The sequence below is a fragment of the Martes martes genome, assembly GCF_963455335.1.
Source record: "Martes martes genome assembly, chromosome: 7".
NCBI lineage: Eukaryota > Metazoa > Chordata > Mammalia > Carnivora > Mustelidae > Martes > Martes martes.
In genome coordinates, this window is record NC_137894.1 from 143904030 (window position 1) to 143922732 (window position 18703).

Below are 18703 nucleotides of genomic sequence, written 5' to 3' on the forward strand. Positions count from 1 at the left end.
CTCAGGGGAGAGAAGAGGGTGGGGTGGGACCCCCACCTCGGCCTCAGCCCTGCAGGTGGGGAGCTCAGTGGGGCCCAGCCTCCCGGGCTGTGGTGCCTCACCTGCTTCTCCCTGTCCTTCGGGCCGGGCTGAGCCCCCCCAGTGGCCGCATCCTCGTCGTCTGGGGCGGGACGTTTCCGTCTGACTTGGAACTGAACCCTGTAGGGCTCCGAGTACTGCAGGATTTTGAGAGCGTCTTCATACTTAATGTTGTCGAAGAACACGGTGGCACTGAGCAGCTGGTCCCCTGGACAGACAGAGCCTCGGGTTGGTCCCTGGCCTCGCCACGACCCCGAGAGACGCGTCTACCGGGCCAGGTGAGGCAGGCCCCAGAGCGGGAGCCCCGCACCCCCTCCACAGAGCCCCACGTGGGCGGGAGGCCACCCCACCCCGCACGGGCGGCGGCCCAGGCCTGGGGGTGGCCAAGCCATCTCAGCAGGGCCGTCCTGAGCACCAGGTACGGCCCATTTTCCTCCAAGTCCCTCTGTCCTCAGGGAGGCTGTGGGGGCCCAGGGAGGGGCAGTCGAGGCACCTTCTCTCAGGCTGAAGAGCTTGGCCGCTGACGAGTCCTTCAACACCTGCTTCACAAAAATGCCCTGGTGCCCGCCCCCTGTGACGCTGTAGCCGCTCGCTCCGGCTTCCACCTCGGTGGTCAGCGTCACCTCGGTCGCCTCCTGCACAGACCGGAGCACAAGCACATCAGGTCCGTGGTGCGCTTCTGCCTACGCCACCGTGGGCCTCAGAGCTGGGGACCGACCCTCCCAGAGCACAGGGACCCCAGAGTCCCGTGCACCCTCCCGGTGACTTAGGGCAAGCGTAGGGCCCCCAGCCAGGGCCGGGACTGTCGTTTCCAGGCCTCGGAGGGAGCCAGCTGCAAGCCACCTCCGGCGGGAGCGGCCTCCTCTTATCTCCATCCCCAGCTGCCGGCTCTCTGGAGCTGCCGTCTAGGCCCAATGGGCGCGGGGAGCAAAGCCGAGCGCCTCCTGCTTGCAGGGTGGCCACAGCCCCGTCCATCCTCTGCAGCGCCCACCTCCCCACCAGGCCCATCCCTGGCCTCCTTGCCTCTTTCCTGGCTCCACCCCGGCCCCGCCTCCCCCAAGCTGGGGCCCATGCAGAGAGACCACCTTTGTGACCCTCAGGCCCTGCCACACTCACCTGGGGTCGACTCATTCTGGAGAATGTCCGTGAGTCCCCTGAATCTCGCTTCCACCAGGACCTCCGTCCCCCGGAGCCTGAAGAAGCCCGCCGCCTCGGTGTGTCCTCCTGCGGCCGCAGAGGCCAGAGGTCACGCACCTGTCCACGCCCCGGGCATGGGAGGGACTCAGGAGACCAGGAGGCCCCAGAGCAGTGCTGTTGGCCGGGGGACCTGATCTCATGGCTTGGGGGGCGGGGCGGAGGGGGGTGACTCTTTGCCCTGGTGCTGCCTGACCAGGCCGAGCCCCCACCTCCAGAGCAGACCCCCCAGGACTGGGGTTTTGTGTGCAGGGTAAGGAGACACGGCAAGAAGAAGTCTTAGGAAACAGCCCTGCTCCCACCCCTCCCCAGGCCCTCTCCAGGGACAGCCCACGTGTGCACACATCCAGAGCACGGCCTCTCTCTCCCACATGCGCACACGCGTGCACAGTCTCAGCCGCGTCCCGGCCCGCTGAAGGGAGGGGCTCCCGGCACAGGACGGCCAGAGAGGATGGCGGAATGGGCATAACCGTGGCCCAGCGGGCAGCAGGGCAGGGCCGCGTGGCTGCCCAAACGGGAAGGAGTTGTCCACGCAGGGTGATGAAGGAGACGTGGCCACCCGTGGCCCCACACCTGCACGCCCCCTCGGCCCATGGGTCTCTGTCCCGCAGGCTTACCGGGAGTCCAAAGCCGGTACCCTCGGCCACGTATTCATACACGGGGGAGGACCCCTGTGGTCGTGGCCGAATGATCTCGTCCACGGGCCCTGCGGTCACCTGGCAGCAGAGAGAAAGCAGGCAGCCCTCAGCCACCCGGGGTCTGAGCAGGGGCTGCGTAAGGTGGGCGGGCGTCCTCCAGGGGCCTCGCTTACCGAGCGGTCGCCTTCCGTCTCGGCCTCCGGCTCCTCGGGCTGCAGCTGCCGGCCGGACTCTGTAAAGAGAAAGGCCGAGTCAGGGGGCCGTGCAGGCGGGGAGACCAGATGGCGGACCCAGGGGCAGGGCCAGGCGTGTCCGTCCCTGCGCCGTGTTGGTGCACGTGTCACCCCATTCTGGACGCTGGGTCTGAGAGCACACGCAGGGCTGGGCAGGTTGTGACACCAGGCTGGGTGGCAGTGAGCCCGCACGAGGGGAGCTCAGGCCGGGCCGCCTTCACAGATCCAGTCCAAGAGAGTCACTAAGCAAACACAGAGAAACAACACTCACCGCCCCGAGGGGCCAGAATCCAGAGACGCTGCGGCATCTCACCCACAGTGTCCAGCATCCAGCCGGAACTTACAAGACGTGCGGAGCAACGAGAGCGTCCGACCTGTTCCGGGGAACGGGGCCACCCGAGGCAAGTCTCCGAACGCCCAGGGAGGAGGGACCGGGCGCCGACTACAACGACTCGAGATGGAAAATGCTGTGGCTCGGCGAAGGGAGGTTGTCACAAAGAAACAGAAATTGTAAAAGGGCTCCATGGAAATTCTGGAGTCGAAAATGTACTGCAGAGACTCAGTAGCAGAGCTGACATGCCTGGAGAAAGCATCGCAAAACTTGTAAATTAATAGAAATTAACCCACTTCGAGAATGGAGGAGAAAAGATTCGAGGAAGTGGCAGTGCCTGAGGGCTGTGCGGGAGCAGGTTCAGCGCATCAGCACGGAAGTGGCCTGGGTCTCCTGGGGAGGGGGGGGACGGGCGGGGGCGGGGAGGGCGTCCGGGTCTAGCAAACCATCCTGCACGAAGAAAGGCGCACGAAGGGATACGCAAATGAGTCAAGACTGGGAGAATCCACGGCTGGGGCGTCTGCCCACCAGCAGCGTTGAAGAAAAGACACGGTTGCCGGGCGCTAACTCAAGTCCGCAGGGAGGACACACAGAATGTGGAAAATGCCGCACACGTGGGCGAGCGTCGGACACTATAAATACATGTTTTCCCTCCGTCCATGTCGTCACTTCTTTAAAAGACATGAGGTCGTAGGAGGCAAGGGTTGGCAAAGTTCTTCTGTAGACGGCCCAGATAGCTTGGGCTTTGCAGGCCACGTGAACTGTGGCCAATGAGTGGCAGTGGCGACGAAAATGAGCCACGTGACCACTGCAACAGACTTAACTCCCCAAACACGCAGTGGGCAGGGTTCAGTGCACAGGCCAGTCCTCCCGCTCCCTGGGGAAGGCTATCATCCCAGGGCCCTCTCGCTGGGATGACCACACATATAGATGCGTTCCGTACGTGATGACTGCAGTGAAGGGAGGGGGAGGAAAGCACGTATGTTGGATCGAAGTTTTTGTATTTTACCAGAAGGAAGTAAATGTCGCTAGGGTTACAGCTGGGCGCAGGCGTGGACCATAAACAGGCCCAGGGGAATGTGGGGTGATGGAATGTCCCAGAAGTGGATCACGCTGATGGTCACTTCGTGAAGTTCCTAAGAATGATTGAACTGTACATTCACGATGGGTGGGTTTTATGGTATATAAAGTATCCCTCTATTAAGCCGTGAAAGAAAAATGGAATTAATTGCACAAAACGGAGGTAACAAAATGTAAAATTTACCATGTGTAGAAGTAAAGCTATGAAGACTATAATTTGGAGGATGGGGTTGAGGGGATAGAAGTTGCCATAAAGTTGTAAAGTTCTTACCTTACATGCGAGGCAGAATACTGCGATAGGTGCAGAGTCCCTAGTATTACCATAAAGGAGCCATTGAAGAAGATGCAGAGCTGATAAGCCAACAGTGGGAACGAGACGGAACCCTAAACACACGTTATCTGTAAGCACACATAATACATGTATGTATATACATATATAAAATGTACATTCCTGAATAATTATGTATGTGTAAGTGGATTTAATTAATCCTAAAACATGGTAAGCAAAGAGGGAGAGAGGAACAAGGATAAAATAGAAACCCATTAACAAGATGGTGGGATTTTGACCAATCACGTTGACAATCACATTAACTGTATAGGGGCTTAAAATTCCAATCAAAAGAGAGAGATTGTCAGAGGTGATTTAAAGAGGCAAGACCTATTCTTACGTTCTTTACAGGAAAGGGACTATAAATGTAAAGATATAGATAGGTCAAGTGAAAGGAAAGAAAAGTATACACCGCGCACTAACCATCCTAACATTTTATAATGATAAAAGGGACGGGGGGACCTAGGTGGCTCAGTCGGTTAAGCATCAGACTCTTGGTTTCAGCTCAGGTCGTGCTCTCAGGGTCCTGAGATCGAGCTCTGTGTCAGGCTCCTCACTGTTTACAGAGTCTAAGACTCCGTCCCTCTGCCTGTGCCCCTCCCCACTGTGCACTCTCTCTCAAATAAATAACCCTTTTAAAAAAAGGAATAATTAATCAAAAAACACAATAAATTTATGTCTGTATACACCTAATAACAGAGGTTACAAACACAGAAAAGTGGCCACACTGGCAGGACACTTAAATCCACGTGGTAACAGGAAAGCCCAACACTCCCTTCGGTACAAAATAGGACAGGTAAGAACAGGGGAAGCACCTGTGAATCAGTGAGACCAAACTGGCAGTTGGAGACCCGTCCACCTGCTGACAGCAGCATACACATTCCTCCCACGTGCACAAGACATTCACCAAAATAGACTATTTGTCTCGGTAAGTTTAGAAAAAAAGGGGGGTCACCTGGGGGCACAGTCGTTTGAGCGTCCAACTCTTAGTTTCAACTCAGGTCATGATCTCAGCTCCGCGCTCACCAAGGAATCTGTTTAAGATCTCTCTCTCCCTCTGGCCCTCTCATGCACTCTCTCTCTTTCTCTCAGAAATAAATCAGTCTTTTTAAAGAATAAAATAAATAAAATGTCTCAGTAAGTTTAAGACAATTTAAATCACACTAGGTATTTTCTCTGATCCCCAGTGGAATCAAGACAGTATGATATAAATATAAAAGATCGATGAAACAGAACAGAAAGTCCAGAATAACCCCACACGTTGTGCAGTCGATTGATTTCTGACAAAGTAACCAAGTTATTTCAATAGAAAAATGATTGTCTTTTCAACAAATGTGCTGGGACAACAGGGTATGTGTTTGGAAAATAAAAAACAAAAAAAAATCCTTGACTCTCACCTCACATCACACATAAAAAATGAATTCAAAATGAATCAGAGAGATAAATGTAAAATATAAAACTATAAACGTTCCAGAAGAAAACACAGGGGACATTCTGTACCACCCTGGGGAGGCAATGTTTTCTTAGACCAAGGGTGTGACCCACAAAAGAATATGTGATAAATTACATGTCATCATAATTAAATACTTCCGGTCTTGAAAGGCATTCTTAAGACAATGAAAAAGCAGTGCGTAGATCTGACAAAGGACTTGCATTCCAGATAAACTCTGATGGATCAATAGATAAAGACCAAAAAAAAAAAAAAAAAAGCTCACCTCAATCAAACATGGGCAAAAGATTTGAACAGACACTTGACAAAAGAAAATACACTGATGCGCACTAGAAAAGATGGGCAACTTCCTCGGCCGCCAGGAAAATGCAAACGAAAACCGAGAGACCAGATCAAAGACCCCAGAACCACGCACAGATGCAAAGCGGTGGGAAGCGGATGATCTTTTCAGCTACTCGCGTGGGCCCGCTGGCTATCCGCGTGAAAAATGTTACTCTCAACCCTATGCCAGCCGCAGAAAGTCCTAATTTCATGCAGATTGTAGGACCAAAGCAGAAGGCTTAACCATAAAGCTCCCAGAGATAACCAGAAACGACTGGGGCGGGGGGGCAGCAATTCCTCCGCAGCGCGCCGGAGCGGCCAGGCCGACGGGGTCCGGCCGAGAGGGGCCCACGGTGACCTCAAGAGCTTCCGCCCATCCAAAGGCTGCGCGGCGGGAGTCGGCCGTCGGGCCGCGCGCTGGGCAGGGCCACGCAACGCGCCCAACCGAACCGAAGCCTCCTGCCCGGAAAGCACGAAGATTTCTTGCCGACCAAAAGGAAAAGATCAACAATCCAATAGGAAAATGGGCCAGAAAACCTTGGAAAGGCAACTCACCAAAGAAGACATCCAGTGGCCAATTAGCATCCGAGCGCAGCGTGCTGGGTCACGGGGACAAGGCCAGGAGAACCCCGCGCAGAGACGCCTCCGCCCGCCGACCTAGGCCCCGCCCCAGACCAGCCCCCCCTCCGCGCGCCCCCCTCGCGCGCCCCCCTCCGCGCGCCCCCCTCCGCGCGCCCCCACAGGACCGGAGGCGAGGACCGCGGCTGCCCTGCCGCCGGCTGCTGTCTGGCGTGGGGGGCGGCCATGGAACACCCGTCCTGAGGGGCGGGTGGGGTGACCTGGCACGACCACTTTGGGAAAGAGCCTGGCACGTCGCCTGGAAGCTGAGTGGCCCCCTCTACGGCCTAGAGCTCCGCACCCGCGGACACGACCGACAAGATGCACCCCCCAAAGGCGGGTACAGAAGTGCCCATCTGTGGGCGCCGGGGGGCCCGGCCGGTGAAGCGACCGCCTTCCGCGCAGGTCCTGACCGGGGGTCCTGCTCGGCGGGGAGCCTGCTTCTCCCTCTGCCCCTCCCCTGCTTGTGCTCGCACGCGCTCTGGCTCTCCCGTTCGGATGCGCACAACTTGTACTCCTTTCAAGAAAGAATTTTTGAAATTCTCCATGAAACTGAAATGAGGAAATGGCCAGCTTCATGCCAATGAGTCGGAACATCCCCACGAACTAGACGGGTCCGTGGAGAAGCGCGGGGCCGGCGCGGCGCGAGAAGTGGGCCGTGGGCGTGGTTCCGGCCCGACCCGACAACCACAGCCTGTTCACCGCCTTTCCACAAACACGACTCCAGCCCGACTCCCCGGAACTGGGCCACATGTTCCACGAAGACACAGCAGGGATGGACACCAGCTCTGGCACGCGGGCCTGGGCTTGGGGACACCCTCTCTGCTGAGGCCCACACCACCGGTGATGAGGGGAGGAAGCCCGAAGCCCCCAGGCCCCGCAGCCCCCAGCCCCCGCAGCCCCGCAGCCAGCAGGGCGCCAAGTGGGAGGAGCGACTCCCTGCCCCATGGGGTGGGCACCCAGCCTGGGGGACTGGGCAGGTCCCTGTCCCTGCAGAGCGGATAGGGGAGGCCCAGGAGAGCGGATAGGGGAGCCCACAGGAGTGTGGCTTGGGTGACTACTCTCTGGGCAAGCTGCTGTGTGACCCTGAACAAGCCTGTCCCTTGTCCAGGCCTTGATTTCCCTAGGGACGTCTGAGGGCCGCTGTGCCCACCCAGAAGCCCCAGGGGGACTGCCAAGATGGGGAATGGACAGTCGGGAGCAAGTCCCTCCCTCTGATTCCAGACCTCGCCTCTTCTCCCGGGAGCTGGCTCCCCTGTTTGGCAGCTAAAGGCAAGGACAGCTGACCCCACTCTGCTGCCTCAGTTTGTCTCCAATTCTGCCCAGGCCCGTACTCCCAGCCCGCGGCGGGTATGCTGTGGGTAAGCAGCGAGACGTGAGAGCCGGGCCTGGAGGAGGGGAAGCGTCTTGCCCGAGGTGGCTCGCCCCCGGGGGTGGGGGAGGGCGGGGTGAAAGAGGTGGGGCGCACCGCCACCGAGCAAGGGACAGCAGTGGGGGCTGCGTGGAGGAGGGTCTGGTCTGGGGTGGGGCCTAGGCCGGCAGGTGGAGGGGTTCAGGCAGGCCCACCAGCAGGGGGGCTTGGAGAGGGCTGCCAAGCTCCCCCGCCTGCCCCGAGACGCTGCCGCCCGCCCTCGCCGGCCCTCGCCCCGTCCTCCGCGGCCATCCGGCCGCAGCGCTTCTGTGAGTCAGACAACAAAACAAGGGCGGGTGACCGCCCCCTCCCGGCAGGCAGGCAGGCGTGTCCCCCCACCCCGTCCCGCCCCCCACCCCCGCTGGCCCGAGAAGGGGACCCCAGGCAGGGCCTCCAGCTAGACGCCGGGTGCTGGGGAACTGGGGGGCAGGTGGCCCCACACCACAGTGGAAGCGTCCGTGGGGGGGCAGGGACCCCCGCCCCGAGAACCTGCACCCCCAGATCTACTCCAGAGGCGTCTCCAGCGTCGAGGCCAAGGTGCTGGCAGCGTGGAGGCGGGGCCACACCCCGCGCCGGGAACCTGAGCGGGGGTCCCCGCTGGCCCTGCTCCAGCCCCAGCCCCGCCGTGGCCCCGCGCCGCCACCACCCCCGCCCCGTGCCCCTCGCCCACCGCGGGGCGGACGGCAGGCTCCAGGAGGCGGCGGGACCTGCTCCGCACTCGGTTCCCCGAGGCCACAGCACTAGGAGGACGCAGGCTGTGGTTCAAGCGCTGGGTCCCTCTGTGCCCCCTCAGGCAGGACAGCCACTGGCCAGCGCCTGGCCCGGGACGCACAAACAGGAAGGAGGAAATCCTGCCCGCCTGCTGCGGGGCCAAGCTGCCCGCAGCCTGCCAGCCTCGGACCTGTTCCCCGGGGAAGGAGGAAGAGGCACCCAGGATCCCCCACTGCATCGTCCTATCTGTCCCCATCAGCCAAGGCCTCCCCCCGCCGCCGTGAGCGCAGGGCCGGTGACCTGCCAGCCCGACCCGGCCCCCTGCCCGCTGCGGCCCCACAGACAGGCTCTGCAGGCAGCCCGGGGCGGTCGCCTCGAATAGTGACTGATGACGAACCAAAGCCCCACCTGGCAGAGGAGGACGGGGGCTTCCCACACACCCCGTCCCGCTTCTCGGCGCAGGCCCTCACCCTGACCCTTCAAGGCCTCAGACGCTACTGCTGTGTCCAGCTCCCGCCGGGGCTGGCATGACGGCTCAGGCCTTACGCACCCTGCGGGGGAGCGCCCGAGCCCTTCCGGTGAGGGACGAGGGACGAGGGTCTACGCTCCCAACAGCTCCACTCCTCAGACCATGGGAACGTTCTGGGGCAGGGTCTCAAGGAAGCAGGTCTGGAGAGAGGGCAGAGCCAAGGTGGGGAGGTATGCGGACTGGGGGGCCAGGTGGAGGAGGGGGCAGAAAGGGGGGGCGCTGGCCCAGGATGCCCTCCCCACACTCACCTCACCCGGGGGCTCCAGGCCTGCCCGGGGACTCTCCTGCCAGCCCCTGGCCAGAGTAGGCCGCTTGTGGTGGGGCCATCTTCCTTAAACAAAACCCTGGCTGCCCTCCAGGGGGCCGTAGGGTGGGCACCTTTGCATGTCGCCAGGGTGATGGCGGGCCTGGGGGACTGTGAGACGGCAGGGAGGACAACTGCAGATGGGGACACAGATGGGGGCCTGAGAGGTACAGTGTGTGTGTGTGTGTGTGTGTGTGTGCACGCCCATGAGGGCGTGTGCGTGGACCCGTGGGCCTGGGCCCGGGCCCCTCCCTGGAGCTCCAGCGCACAGTCCGGACGGGGCCCCCCTGCTCTCCCAGGCTGCCCAGGGAGCCGTGGGGGCGGGAGCCCGTGAGGCAGGCTCCCCGCTCAGGGGATGCTGGCCTTGGGCTTAGAGCCCAGCGCCCACACAGGCGCACAGCACGCCCAGGCCTCACCCCATCCTGGAACCTCACGAGGAAAGTGCTGGGTCATGAGACCTTCAGACTTCCCAGAGCGGCAACCACAGGCAACTCGGGCCTGCCTCCCCTCCCCGCCCCCCTTCCCGGCTTTCTCAAGGTAACTCTGTGGCTTGGGGAAGCCAGCCCAGCTCCCGCTCTGTCCCCAAGGCCCTGGCCTGGCTGCCCAGGCCTGCCAGGGACAGTTGCCGCCCCCCACACCCGCGCCCACTGCTGCCCGGGCTGCACCCAGGACACGTCCACATCAGCCGGCATCACTCCCGGATACCCAGCCCGCCCACAGCTGCCTGGGCCCAGGCTTCCCCCAATCCCCAGCCCTGGCACTTCTCACCTGTGGCTTCCCCTGACAACTCACAGACCCGGCATGGCCACCTTGCCATCACTTCTCCTCTGGTCCCAAGCACTCAGAGCCCCGCACACAGTAGGTGCATAATAAATGCTGGTGCCAAGAGCAGACGGGGAAAGGAAGGGAAGGAGCAGGGCAGATCTCCAGGAACGGGGCAAGCCCCACCCAGCCTGCGGGTGCGACCGAGCTGTGGAACTGGGAGGGCAGCAGTGGGCTTAGCACGTCTCCTTCTGTACCTGGAGAAACTAAGGCAAGCCCGCCCGCCTCCCCACGCCAGAGGGCCCCGCAGCCACAAGGAAAGGCCCCACCCTCCTGCCCATCCCAGATGCAACAGTGGGCCTGGGCCTGTTTCTCTGAGCTGAAAAACCCATACCCCAGACGTCCTGCCTACCTCTCACGGGCCACCTGCCGTGAACCTGGGCTCCCCAGACCTTTAGGGCGCTCAGTGCACCGAACAAGGACAGTGGGCATCCCCAGAGGAACCCTGCCCGGCCACATGGTCCCACCTCGGGGACCTACCCTGGGACTTCAGGGGCTGTGCTAGAGCCCTTGGCCCCCAAGAATTGAAAGCCTGTCCCTCCAGCATGGGCTCGGGTTGAGGCAGGGAGGAGGGTCGGGGAGATGACAGCCTGGTTTAGCCCCCAGCTTGAGCCCCCCACCCGGCCCCCACAGGCCTCCTGGGTGGTGAGGTGGGCAGGCACACAAGGGCCGAACCCGGGAAGGGGACTGGCACCTGGGGGCAGGGGGCTGCGGGCAGGGGGCAGGGGGCTGGGGGCAGGGGGCTGGCGGCTGCGGGCAGGGGTCTGGAGGCCAGTGGCTGCGGGCTGGGAGCAGGGGGCAGGGGCCTGTGGGCAGGAGCAGGGACAGAGGACAGCTGCAGTGGCTTACCCAGGTCGATGTCCTCCCAACTTGCCCAGAAGTGAAGATCCCAGCTGAGCTCCGTCCGCCGCCCTCCCGGGTCCCTCCCCTCCACAGCCCTCGCTCCAGGCCCGCCCTGGCCTCCTCCCTAGGCAGGCCTGGAGCCCCGCCAAGCCCCCCTCCTCGCCCCAGCAGAGGGATGGGCAGCCCCCTCATGGCCCGGAGCTGGGCCAGGCCCCGCCCCCAGCAGCTTCAAGGAGCTGGGGAGCCTGCCCCGCCTCCAGATTGCACCCCCCCGCCCCCCCCCGCCCCCACCCAGCCCAAGCAGCTGACTGGGAAAGGAAACGCCCGCCTGCCTTGGGATGTCTGAGTCACTACCACCCGCCAGCGCAGTCCAGTCCAGTCCTGCTGTGTAGACAGGTAGGCAGGCCCAGATGTCAGATAGGACCCCCCTGCCCCGGCCGGGCTGTTCATGGGCCCCGCGCCTCAGTTTCCCAGTACGTGCGGGAACAGAGGCTTGGGGCTGGCCAGGCTAGGGGTACAGGGAAGGGGAGGCACGGCCCGAGGGGTAGATAGGCCCTCCCAAGACAGTCCTGCGATGGGCACTCATCGTGACTCCATGAGGGGGACACAACCCCTTGGGCTCTGTGGAGACCCCTGCCCGGGGCACAGCCAGCCCTTTCCGCTGCACAGACCAGCAAGGCCAGAGCAGGGCCGGCCCAAGCCCACTCATGGCCCCGGGCCGCCGGGTGCCCTCAGGGAAGCCCCGCTCATCCGCCCATGTCCCTCGGGGGCAGCCTGACCCCGCCCGTGTCCCTCAGCCCAAACCCAGCAGCTACCACTTCCCAAGGCACCGGGGACTCTGCTGAGCTGGGGGGGCAGGCGCTGGAACCTGCATTTCTAACCCCCTCCCCAGCCACGGGGCTCGAGTGCGGCCGAGGAGCGCGGCCTCTGAGTCATCCGCTCCCTGGAGCACTGCCCACCTGGCCTGTTACCTCCTGTCCCCTGCCCTGCTGACCCCCAAGACTCAGCCCGACACTAGCGGCCAAGGTGGCCGGTGGGAGGAGGCAGATTCCTGCTCCTAGACCCCTCCCTGCCCCAGGAGCCCCGGCAAGCCCGGGCAGGACCCTACAGGCTGTGCCATCAGCAGATCTCTCACTGGGTCCCGAGCTGCCCCGCCCTGCTCCCCACGAGCAGGTTGCAGCTGGCCCACACAGTGGAGGAGCCCGGCCTGGGGCTCCAGGGCAGTGAGGGGTCAGGCCCAGCCCCGGGGAGGTGGTGGTGGACAGCTGCACCCCGGCCAGGATCAGCGAGGCAGCTGCGGGCCAGGGGCTCTGGGGACCGCCGAGGGCAGCAGGCCCCGTACCGGGACACGAGCAGCCGGGAGCAGCGGGAGGTGAGGGGACAGTGAGGCAGGGCACCTGGCCCCTCAGGTGAGGAGAAGGCTCTGGCCAGCCTGGGTCAGCGGACCCTCTTGGCTCAGCGCTGGTCCACCATGCAGGAAGGAGGGACGGTACCCAGGCTTCTCCCAGCTTCTCCCTCTCTAAAAATTTAACGGTCGCAAATGACTCTATTTACAGTGAGACGGGAAAGCCGGCCAAGCCTGCTGGCCCGCGACCTCACCCCCTCCCACAGCCCCAGATGGTGCTCGCCTGGAAACTGTTTACTGCCTGACACCCAACGGGCCGTCCCCTCCCCCAGGGCAGGGCTGAGCCCCACCGGAAGGGAGGCTGCTGCTGGTCCAGAGCAGGGCCACCCCCTCTCCCTCCCTCCCTCCCAAGCCTGGGGCCCCAAACCCACAGAACCCTGTCATCCCCATCCCTGGGGACCCCACCACCCCCCACCTCCCTTGCCACCGGCCTTTTGGCCTTGGAGCGCTGAGGTGGCCTGGGCTGGACCCCACCTCGCACCGCCAGAGGGAGGCGCGGCCCGATCCTCCCCACTCTCCGCTCCACGGCCTGCAGGCTGGGGCCTGTCCTCCGGCCCCACCCTCCCCCCAGACGGGGCTCTGCTCCCTGGCTTGCACGGACCCCTTCCAGACTCTCAGTGGGGGCACATTTCCAGCCCGGACCCGGGCTCCCCCCATGGCAACTAGCACCTGCAGCCCATGGCAAGCGCTGTGCGCTCGTGGTCACCCCGCCAATGGGCGATGGGGGCTGACAGCACCTGCAGAGGGGCTGGCCAGCCGGGAGCCCTGGGAAGGCACAGAGTCAGGCCGGGGGCTCAGGGCTCTGGGTCCCGTCTGGGAGCTTGTAGGGGCAAGAGTTGGGGGCTGCCTGTCATCCCTTGCCCTTGAGCTGGTGTCTCGTCCCACGGGGGTCAGACCTGGCTCTCCAGCACGCAGGGGCCCCGGGGCAAGGCTCTGCCCACTTGTCTCAGCCCCCAAGGGCCCCACACGGCCTGGTGGGGTGGGCAGGCGGGTGCCAGGCTGGCTGCTGGGTGTCTGCTGACCCGCCACACCACGGATGCTGAGACCCAGGCCGTCCCGCACGTGCCAACCGACACCCACTACCCAGGCTGTTGTAGCTCAAAGCCGCGGGCACCCCAGGCTCCAGCTCGGAGTCAGCGTGGGCAGGCCCAGGGCCAGCTGATAGTGAATCAGCTGGGGAGGCCGCCAGGGCTGCGCACGGCGTTCCTGGGAGATGTGTCACGGAGGGGCCCGGGGGGCCGGAGCCACCGAGGGTGAGGCCGGCCAGAGAGGGAGCTGCCCCTCAAGCCAGCGGTCCCGTGGCCAAGTGCCTGCGGGGGGCCCTCCTCACCCCCACCCCAGCAGGGGCCCAGCGAGGCTGGCGGCTCTCGGGAAACACGGGCCTCAAGCAGAGACCGAGGCGCAGGGCTGAGGGCGGGACAGAGCTCGGTACAGGCGGCCCGTGGTCTAACCCCCACTTAGGGCAGCAGCCCGCCGGGGTCTGGAGCCCCAAACAATGGAGACATGACCTGGCCAGTGGGGGCTGAGTCCCGCCACTCCCCCCACCCCACAAGATGCCAGTACCCGGCAGGTGAGGCCCAGACAGGGACCCCAGGCGGTCCTGTCCCTGGCTGCTCCCCACAGAACCTCAAGTGTCCTCTTGACAGTGGACACCCGCACCCGGGGCCTCATCCAGGCAGGAGGGCTGCTTGCCGCTTGTGGGTCCCTCTCGGGATCCCTGCCCCAGACCCGAGTGGGGTCCAGGAGGCCGCCAGCAGGCCTCTGCTCTCTGCCTGCTCTCCCTCAGGCACCCGGGTCCCTCCGAAAAGCTCTGTGGACAGGTGGCCCATGCCGCCCGCTCCCCCTCATACACACACTGGGGTCAGCGCAGGGCAGGAAGCAGGGTGGGAAACCGAGGCCCCGCGCCACCCCTATCCCAGCCCCTCAGGCCTTTCCATTTGAGAAATTGCCTCTAACTAGTAAATATTTACCCCAGCAAGGCGGACCCTTGGCTCCCGGCCACCTGCGGCTTCCAAAAACAGACAAACAGGGAAGCCTGGAGGTAGCAGAGCTGGGCTCACCGGGAGGCAGGCTCAGACTCCCGCAGAAAGTGCCCCGCCCTTCGCCCTTCTCGGGGGCTGTCGGGGGCACGTCAGGGAGGTCAGGGTCACAGCCAGGTCTCACTGTGCCCCCAGCTAAGCACTCCCGCCCCAGCTCTCCCCACTTTCTCTGCGCCTCCATTTCCTCCTCCTCCTGCCTGGCCTCAGCTCTTCCCATGCAGACTGCCCGGAACAAACCTCACTCCTGACAGCTGACCCTGCCTCTCTACCCTTCACCCCTGCCCTGCCCCTAGATCCATCCTGTTCATCTACTCGCCCTCCAGACAAAGCTCTCCCCAGCCCTCTTGCACTGCTCTGTTCTCCCTACCACACGCCCCTTCCTCCAGGAAGCCCTCCCTGACTCTTCTGCATGCCTGTGGTTGGACGAATGACAGAAGCCGTGCCTGACTCACCTTCCCCGAACAAACAATGGTATGCTGTTCCCTCCTGGGTGACCTCCCAGGGCTCAAGGCCCCTGACAAGGCCCTGAGTGCAGGACCCAAGGCCCCCGCCACCGCCACCGGGGACATCCGGGCTTTCACTGCAGTGAGAGTCAGGGCCTCCAGACGGCTAATGCTTGGCTCCTCCCCCCGACGCCTCCACTCCCCAGCCTGGGCAGGCCGGCCCGGGCTCAGGCTGAAGCACAGCAGCTTTCAGCCAAGGGTGGCCATGGGAGAAAGGATGCTGAGAGGGCCGGACTCAGCAATCCACAGGGCTTCCCGGAGGAGGGGGTTCCTCGCCAAGTCAAGGGTGGAGGGAGAGAAGGCCATGAGGGCGTTCCTGCCACAGGCCCAGGCCGGAGCCCCAGCCGAGTGGGCACACACGCGCTGTGGTGCACAGGGGAGGCAGGAAGCGCTGGGGCAGCGGACTGCTCCCCCCCAGACCTTGGGGCAGCGGCAGGTGGTCCGGCTTCAGTTCTCCCACAGGGCGAAGAACGAGGGTGCTGTCGGGAGCACATCGGCCGCAGCAGCAGGGCTTGGAGAGTCCGCCTCGGTCCCTACGGGGCCGTGCCCCCGCCCCCCCAGGATGCCCTCTGCGGTCCCCTCCGCGCAGCCCGCTCCTGCCACGGACACTTCAGGCTGCAGGGGGCACCCCAGATCTCTACCCTGGTGGCGGTTGGGAGGCGGCGCCAGCACCTGCTGGCCACGCGGCCCTAAGCGTGTGGTGTGGCCACTCAGCACCCGTGGAGGCCAGAGAGGCCCCACGCTGGTGCAGGGCTCTGACTCACTGCCCCAAGATTCAGTGTCCCTGTCTCCAAAATGGGGACCCATCCCTCTGCCAATGTGGACAACCCGGGGAGAGCTGCCAGTGAGGACAGTGCGGAGACACCTGCCGCCCACACGGCCCGTGGCCTCCGTGACCACACAGCTCTGGCTCTCTGCCCCGCCTCTGCAGTGGGCAGCCACGGCCACTTCTGTTCCCAGACACAACTTCCCAGACACAACTTCCCAGACACAACTTCCAGCCCAGGGCCACACAAGGCCACCAGCCCTGTTGGGAGGAGGGAGGCCAGCATAGGGATGCCCTACACTGTGGCGCTCCTGGGAAGGGCCCCAAAGCTACCACGGCCCCCCACAAGGAGAGACCACCCAGACCCTCCCTCCTGGTGGGGCCTTCCTGGACCCAGCGGGGGCTTCTGAGAGTGCGGATGGGAGGGGGGCTGAGGCCAAGCCAGGGGCTTCGGGGGCAGGGCACGGGCCCAGAGCAGGAGTAGGGGCTCCCCGTCAGTCCAGCCGCCCAGGACCTAGTGCTGCTCGGGCAGAAACTGGCTGCCTCTGGGGAAGAAAGCCCTGTGATGGCTGTTACCCATCACAGAGTGGAGTGGGGGCAGGGCCCCCAGGTGGAGCTCCATTCCCACGCCAGCAGGGGCCTGGAAGGAGCTGGGGGCCAAGCCGCTGGGAGAGGATGGCCAAGGTGCCCTGAGGCCGGCCGGATCACCCGCGGGTGTGCTCCCAGGGCAGCCACCAGGGGGCAGCCTCCGAGGGCAAGCTGGACGGGCGCCGGCTTCCTCCCCCGGGGCTGAGTGGGGAAGCACACCCAGGCTCCCGGAGGAGTCTTCAAAGGACCTAGCGGGGCTGGCCCAGGAGGGCAGGTTTGGACTGGGCAGGACGATGAGGATGGGGCAAGGCCTACTCGTCTCTGGCCTGGAAAGAGGGAACCGGGCTGGGAGGACCTGGACCAACCCCCACCCCGCCGCCCCACCCAGGGCCTTATCTGAAATGCATGTTCCCCAGCCTTGGTGCAGGGCAGGGGAGGGCCTGGGAATCTGCTCGGTGACCCAAGCCCCAGCGGCTCTGATCCAGCAGGTCTCCTGTCAGTGCCCATGAGAGCCACTGACATTCCCTAAGAGCTGATGATTTCGTAGGCACAGCATGAGGAGGCCTGGCCCCAGAAGCCAGTCCCAAGTCCAAGCAGAAAATTAGGGTCTCAGCTGGGGAGGGGTGTCCAGACCAGGCCTCTTCGAGGCACGAAGGTGGACGAGATGGCCTTGGACCCTGCACCTTGGGAGTCTCTGGGTAACCTGGGAGTGAACATTTGGGCCCATGTGGGATGCTGGAGGGAGCCCCATGTCCTTCTGCCCCCTCTCCTTTCCCTGTGATGCAGCACATTCCCAGGGATGTGGGCCAGGGCCAGCCACAGCCAGGGGGAGGGGGCTGGAGGCCCCCTGCAGCCACCATTCTCACATGCTTGTCCAGGGAAAATCCCCGGGGCCAAGGGAGGCCCAAACAGGAGGCCAGCTAGGCCTCAGTGTGCACCAGACAAATGGGCAGCAGCAGGGACCATGGGAGCTCCTGCTGCAGGTGGAGGGGCGTGCCCAGGCCAGGGGGCCCCCTCCCCCCTCTGCATCAGCAGCCCCATCACCGTCTTCCCTCTCAGTTCCCCAAGGAGTGGGGTCCAGTCTGCGCCACTGCAGCAAAGCCCAGCCCCCCTCGCTGGCAACTGGCCCGATGCCCTGGGTGTGGCTGCCGCATCACTCGCCCAGCACTGGGAGAACGGCCCCTGCCTCACGCCACCCTGCCCCCAGGACGCAGAGACACCCAGGCTCTGGAACCAGACCTCGTGCAGGGACAGACGGATAACAAAGCACCTGGCTCCCATTCAGCAGCCGGACGCATGGGGAGAGGGCAACACCCACCTTCCCCTCCCTCGCCCAGCACTGGGTACTCTGTGACCTGAGCTCTGATCCCACTCGGGCCCCTCACCACGCCCCAGACCTCAGCTCTCCGCCTGCCGTAGCCACCACCTAGCCAGTGACCCAGCCACACAGAGGCCACACTGTGGACCCAGCCCCTCCTGGGACTCTGGACCAAGGCCAATAGCCCTAAGTCCTATTCTGGCCAGGCTGCTCTCCCCCAAGGCAGGGCAGAGGACGAGCCTGGCAGCAGGTCCCCAGGCCAGGTGACCCACAGCCCTCACGCCCCACTCGCACGTGCAGCCCTCCCCACGCGGCCGCCTCTAGGGACAAGACTGCGTCCCAGAGGGCCAGAGCAGGACAGTGGCAGAGGGAGGGACAGGCAAGGAGCGAGGGACAGAGGTGGGGAGCGAGAGTGAGCGGTAGGGATGAGTCAGCGACCCAGAGAGACGGAGTGCGCGGCAAGACGAGAGAGGCAGAGCCAGGTCCGGGCGAGACGCGGCGGAAGGAGGCGGCCCCGCGCAGCCCCGAGGCGCACCCCGCGCGCGACGCCCCGGGCCGGTCCCCAGGCGCCCCACCCCTGCCCGCACTGCGCACCGCGACCCGCCCGGCGCGCGCCCCCGCGCAGAGCCCACCCTCCCGAGGGGCGCGGGCTGCAGGCGGGGAGGAGGCGCACCGCTGCCGGGGGCTCCGGCCCAGGTGGGCAGCACCATGTGGAAACAGTCGCACATCGCGGCGGCCGGGCGGTGCGGGCCGCCGGCGGCCCGTCGCGTCCAGTCGCGGGTCTCGGCTCCGGCGCGCGGGCGGCCGGGGAGCCTCCGCCGGCTCGTGCTGCCGCGGGCCGCCCGCCTCGGACTGCGGACCCCGGGGGCGCACCCGGGACCCCGCCGCCGCCCGGACCCCGCCCCGCCCCGCCCCGCCCGGCCTCATTCAGCCCATTGGCTGCCGCCCGCCCGACCCCGCCCCGGCCCCGCCCCCCGACCCGCCCCCGGCCCGGCCCCCGCTGCAGGCCCGCCCCGCGCCCTCCGCCGGCCTCTCTGGGTCCCCGCGTGTGAGTCTGGGCGGCTGCCGGGGAGGGGTCTCCCGGCCGGACCCGCGCTCCGCGGTCTTACCGCCCAGCCCAGAGACGGACATTTTAGTGACAAGATGGGGTGCGAGGCCCTCTGGGGGCCACAAGGCAGCGCGAGCCCGTGGGG

At 64.5% G+C, this 18703-nt stretch overlaps 1 protein-coding gene across 1 annotated transcript in view; it reads right to left on the reverse strand.

Annotated features, from left to right (window-relative positions):
• AHNAK2 (AHNAK nucleoprotein 2) overlaps window positions 1-18238 on the reverse strand; it is a gene marked incomplete at its 5' end in the record, with an annotated part of 40507 nt that extends 22269 nt beyond the window's left edge. Inside the window, 6 exons of the mRNA XM_080809774.1 lie at window positions 102-286; window positions 572-713; window positions 1189-1302; window positions 1890-1988; window positions 2084-2142; window positions 18184-18238. Coding sequence (XP_080665900.1) covers window positions 102-286; window positions 572-713; window positions 1189-1302; window positions 1890-1988; window positions 2084-2142; window positions 18184-18238 — 654 coding nt within the window. The remainder of the gene's footprint in view (window positions 1-101; window positions 287-571; window positions 714-1188; window positions 1303-1889; window positions 1989-2083; window positions 2143-18183) is intronic.
• Window positions 18239-18703: the final 465 nt, after the last annotated feature.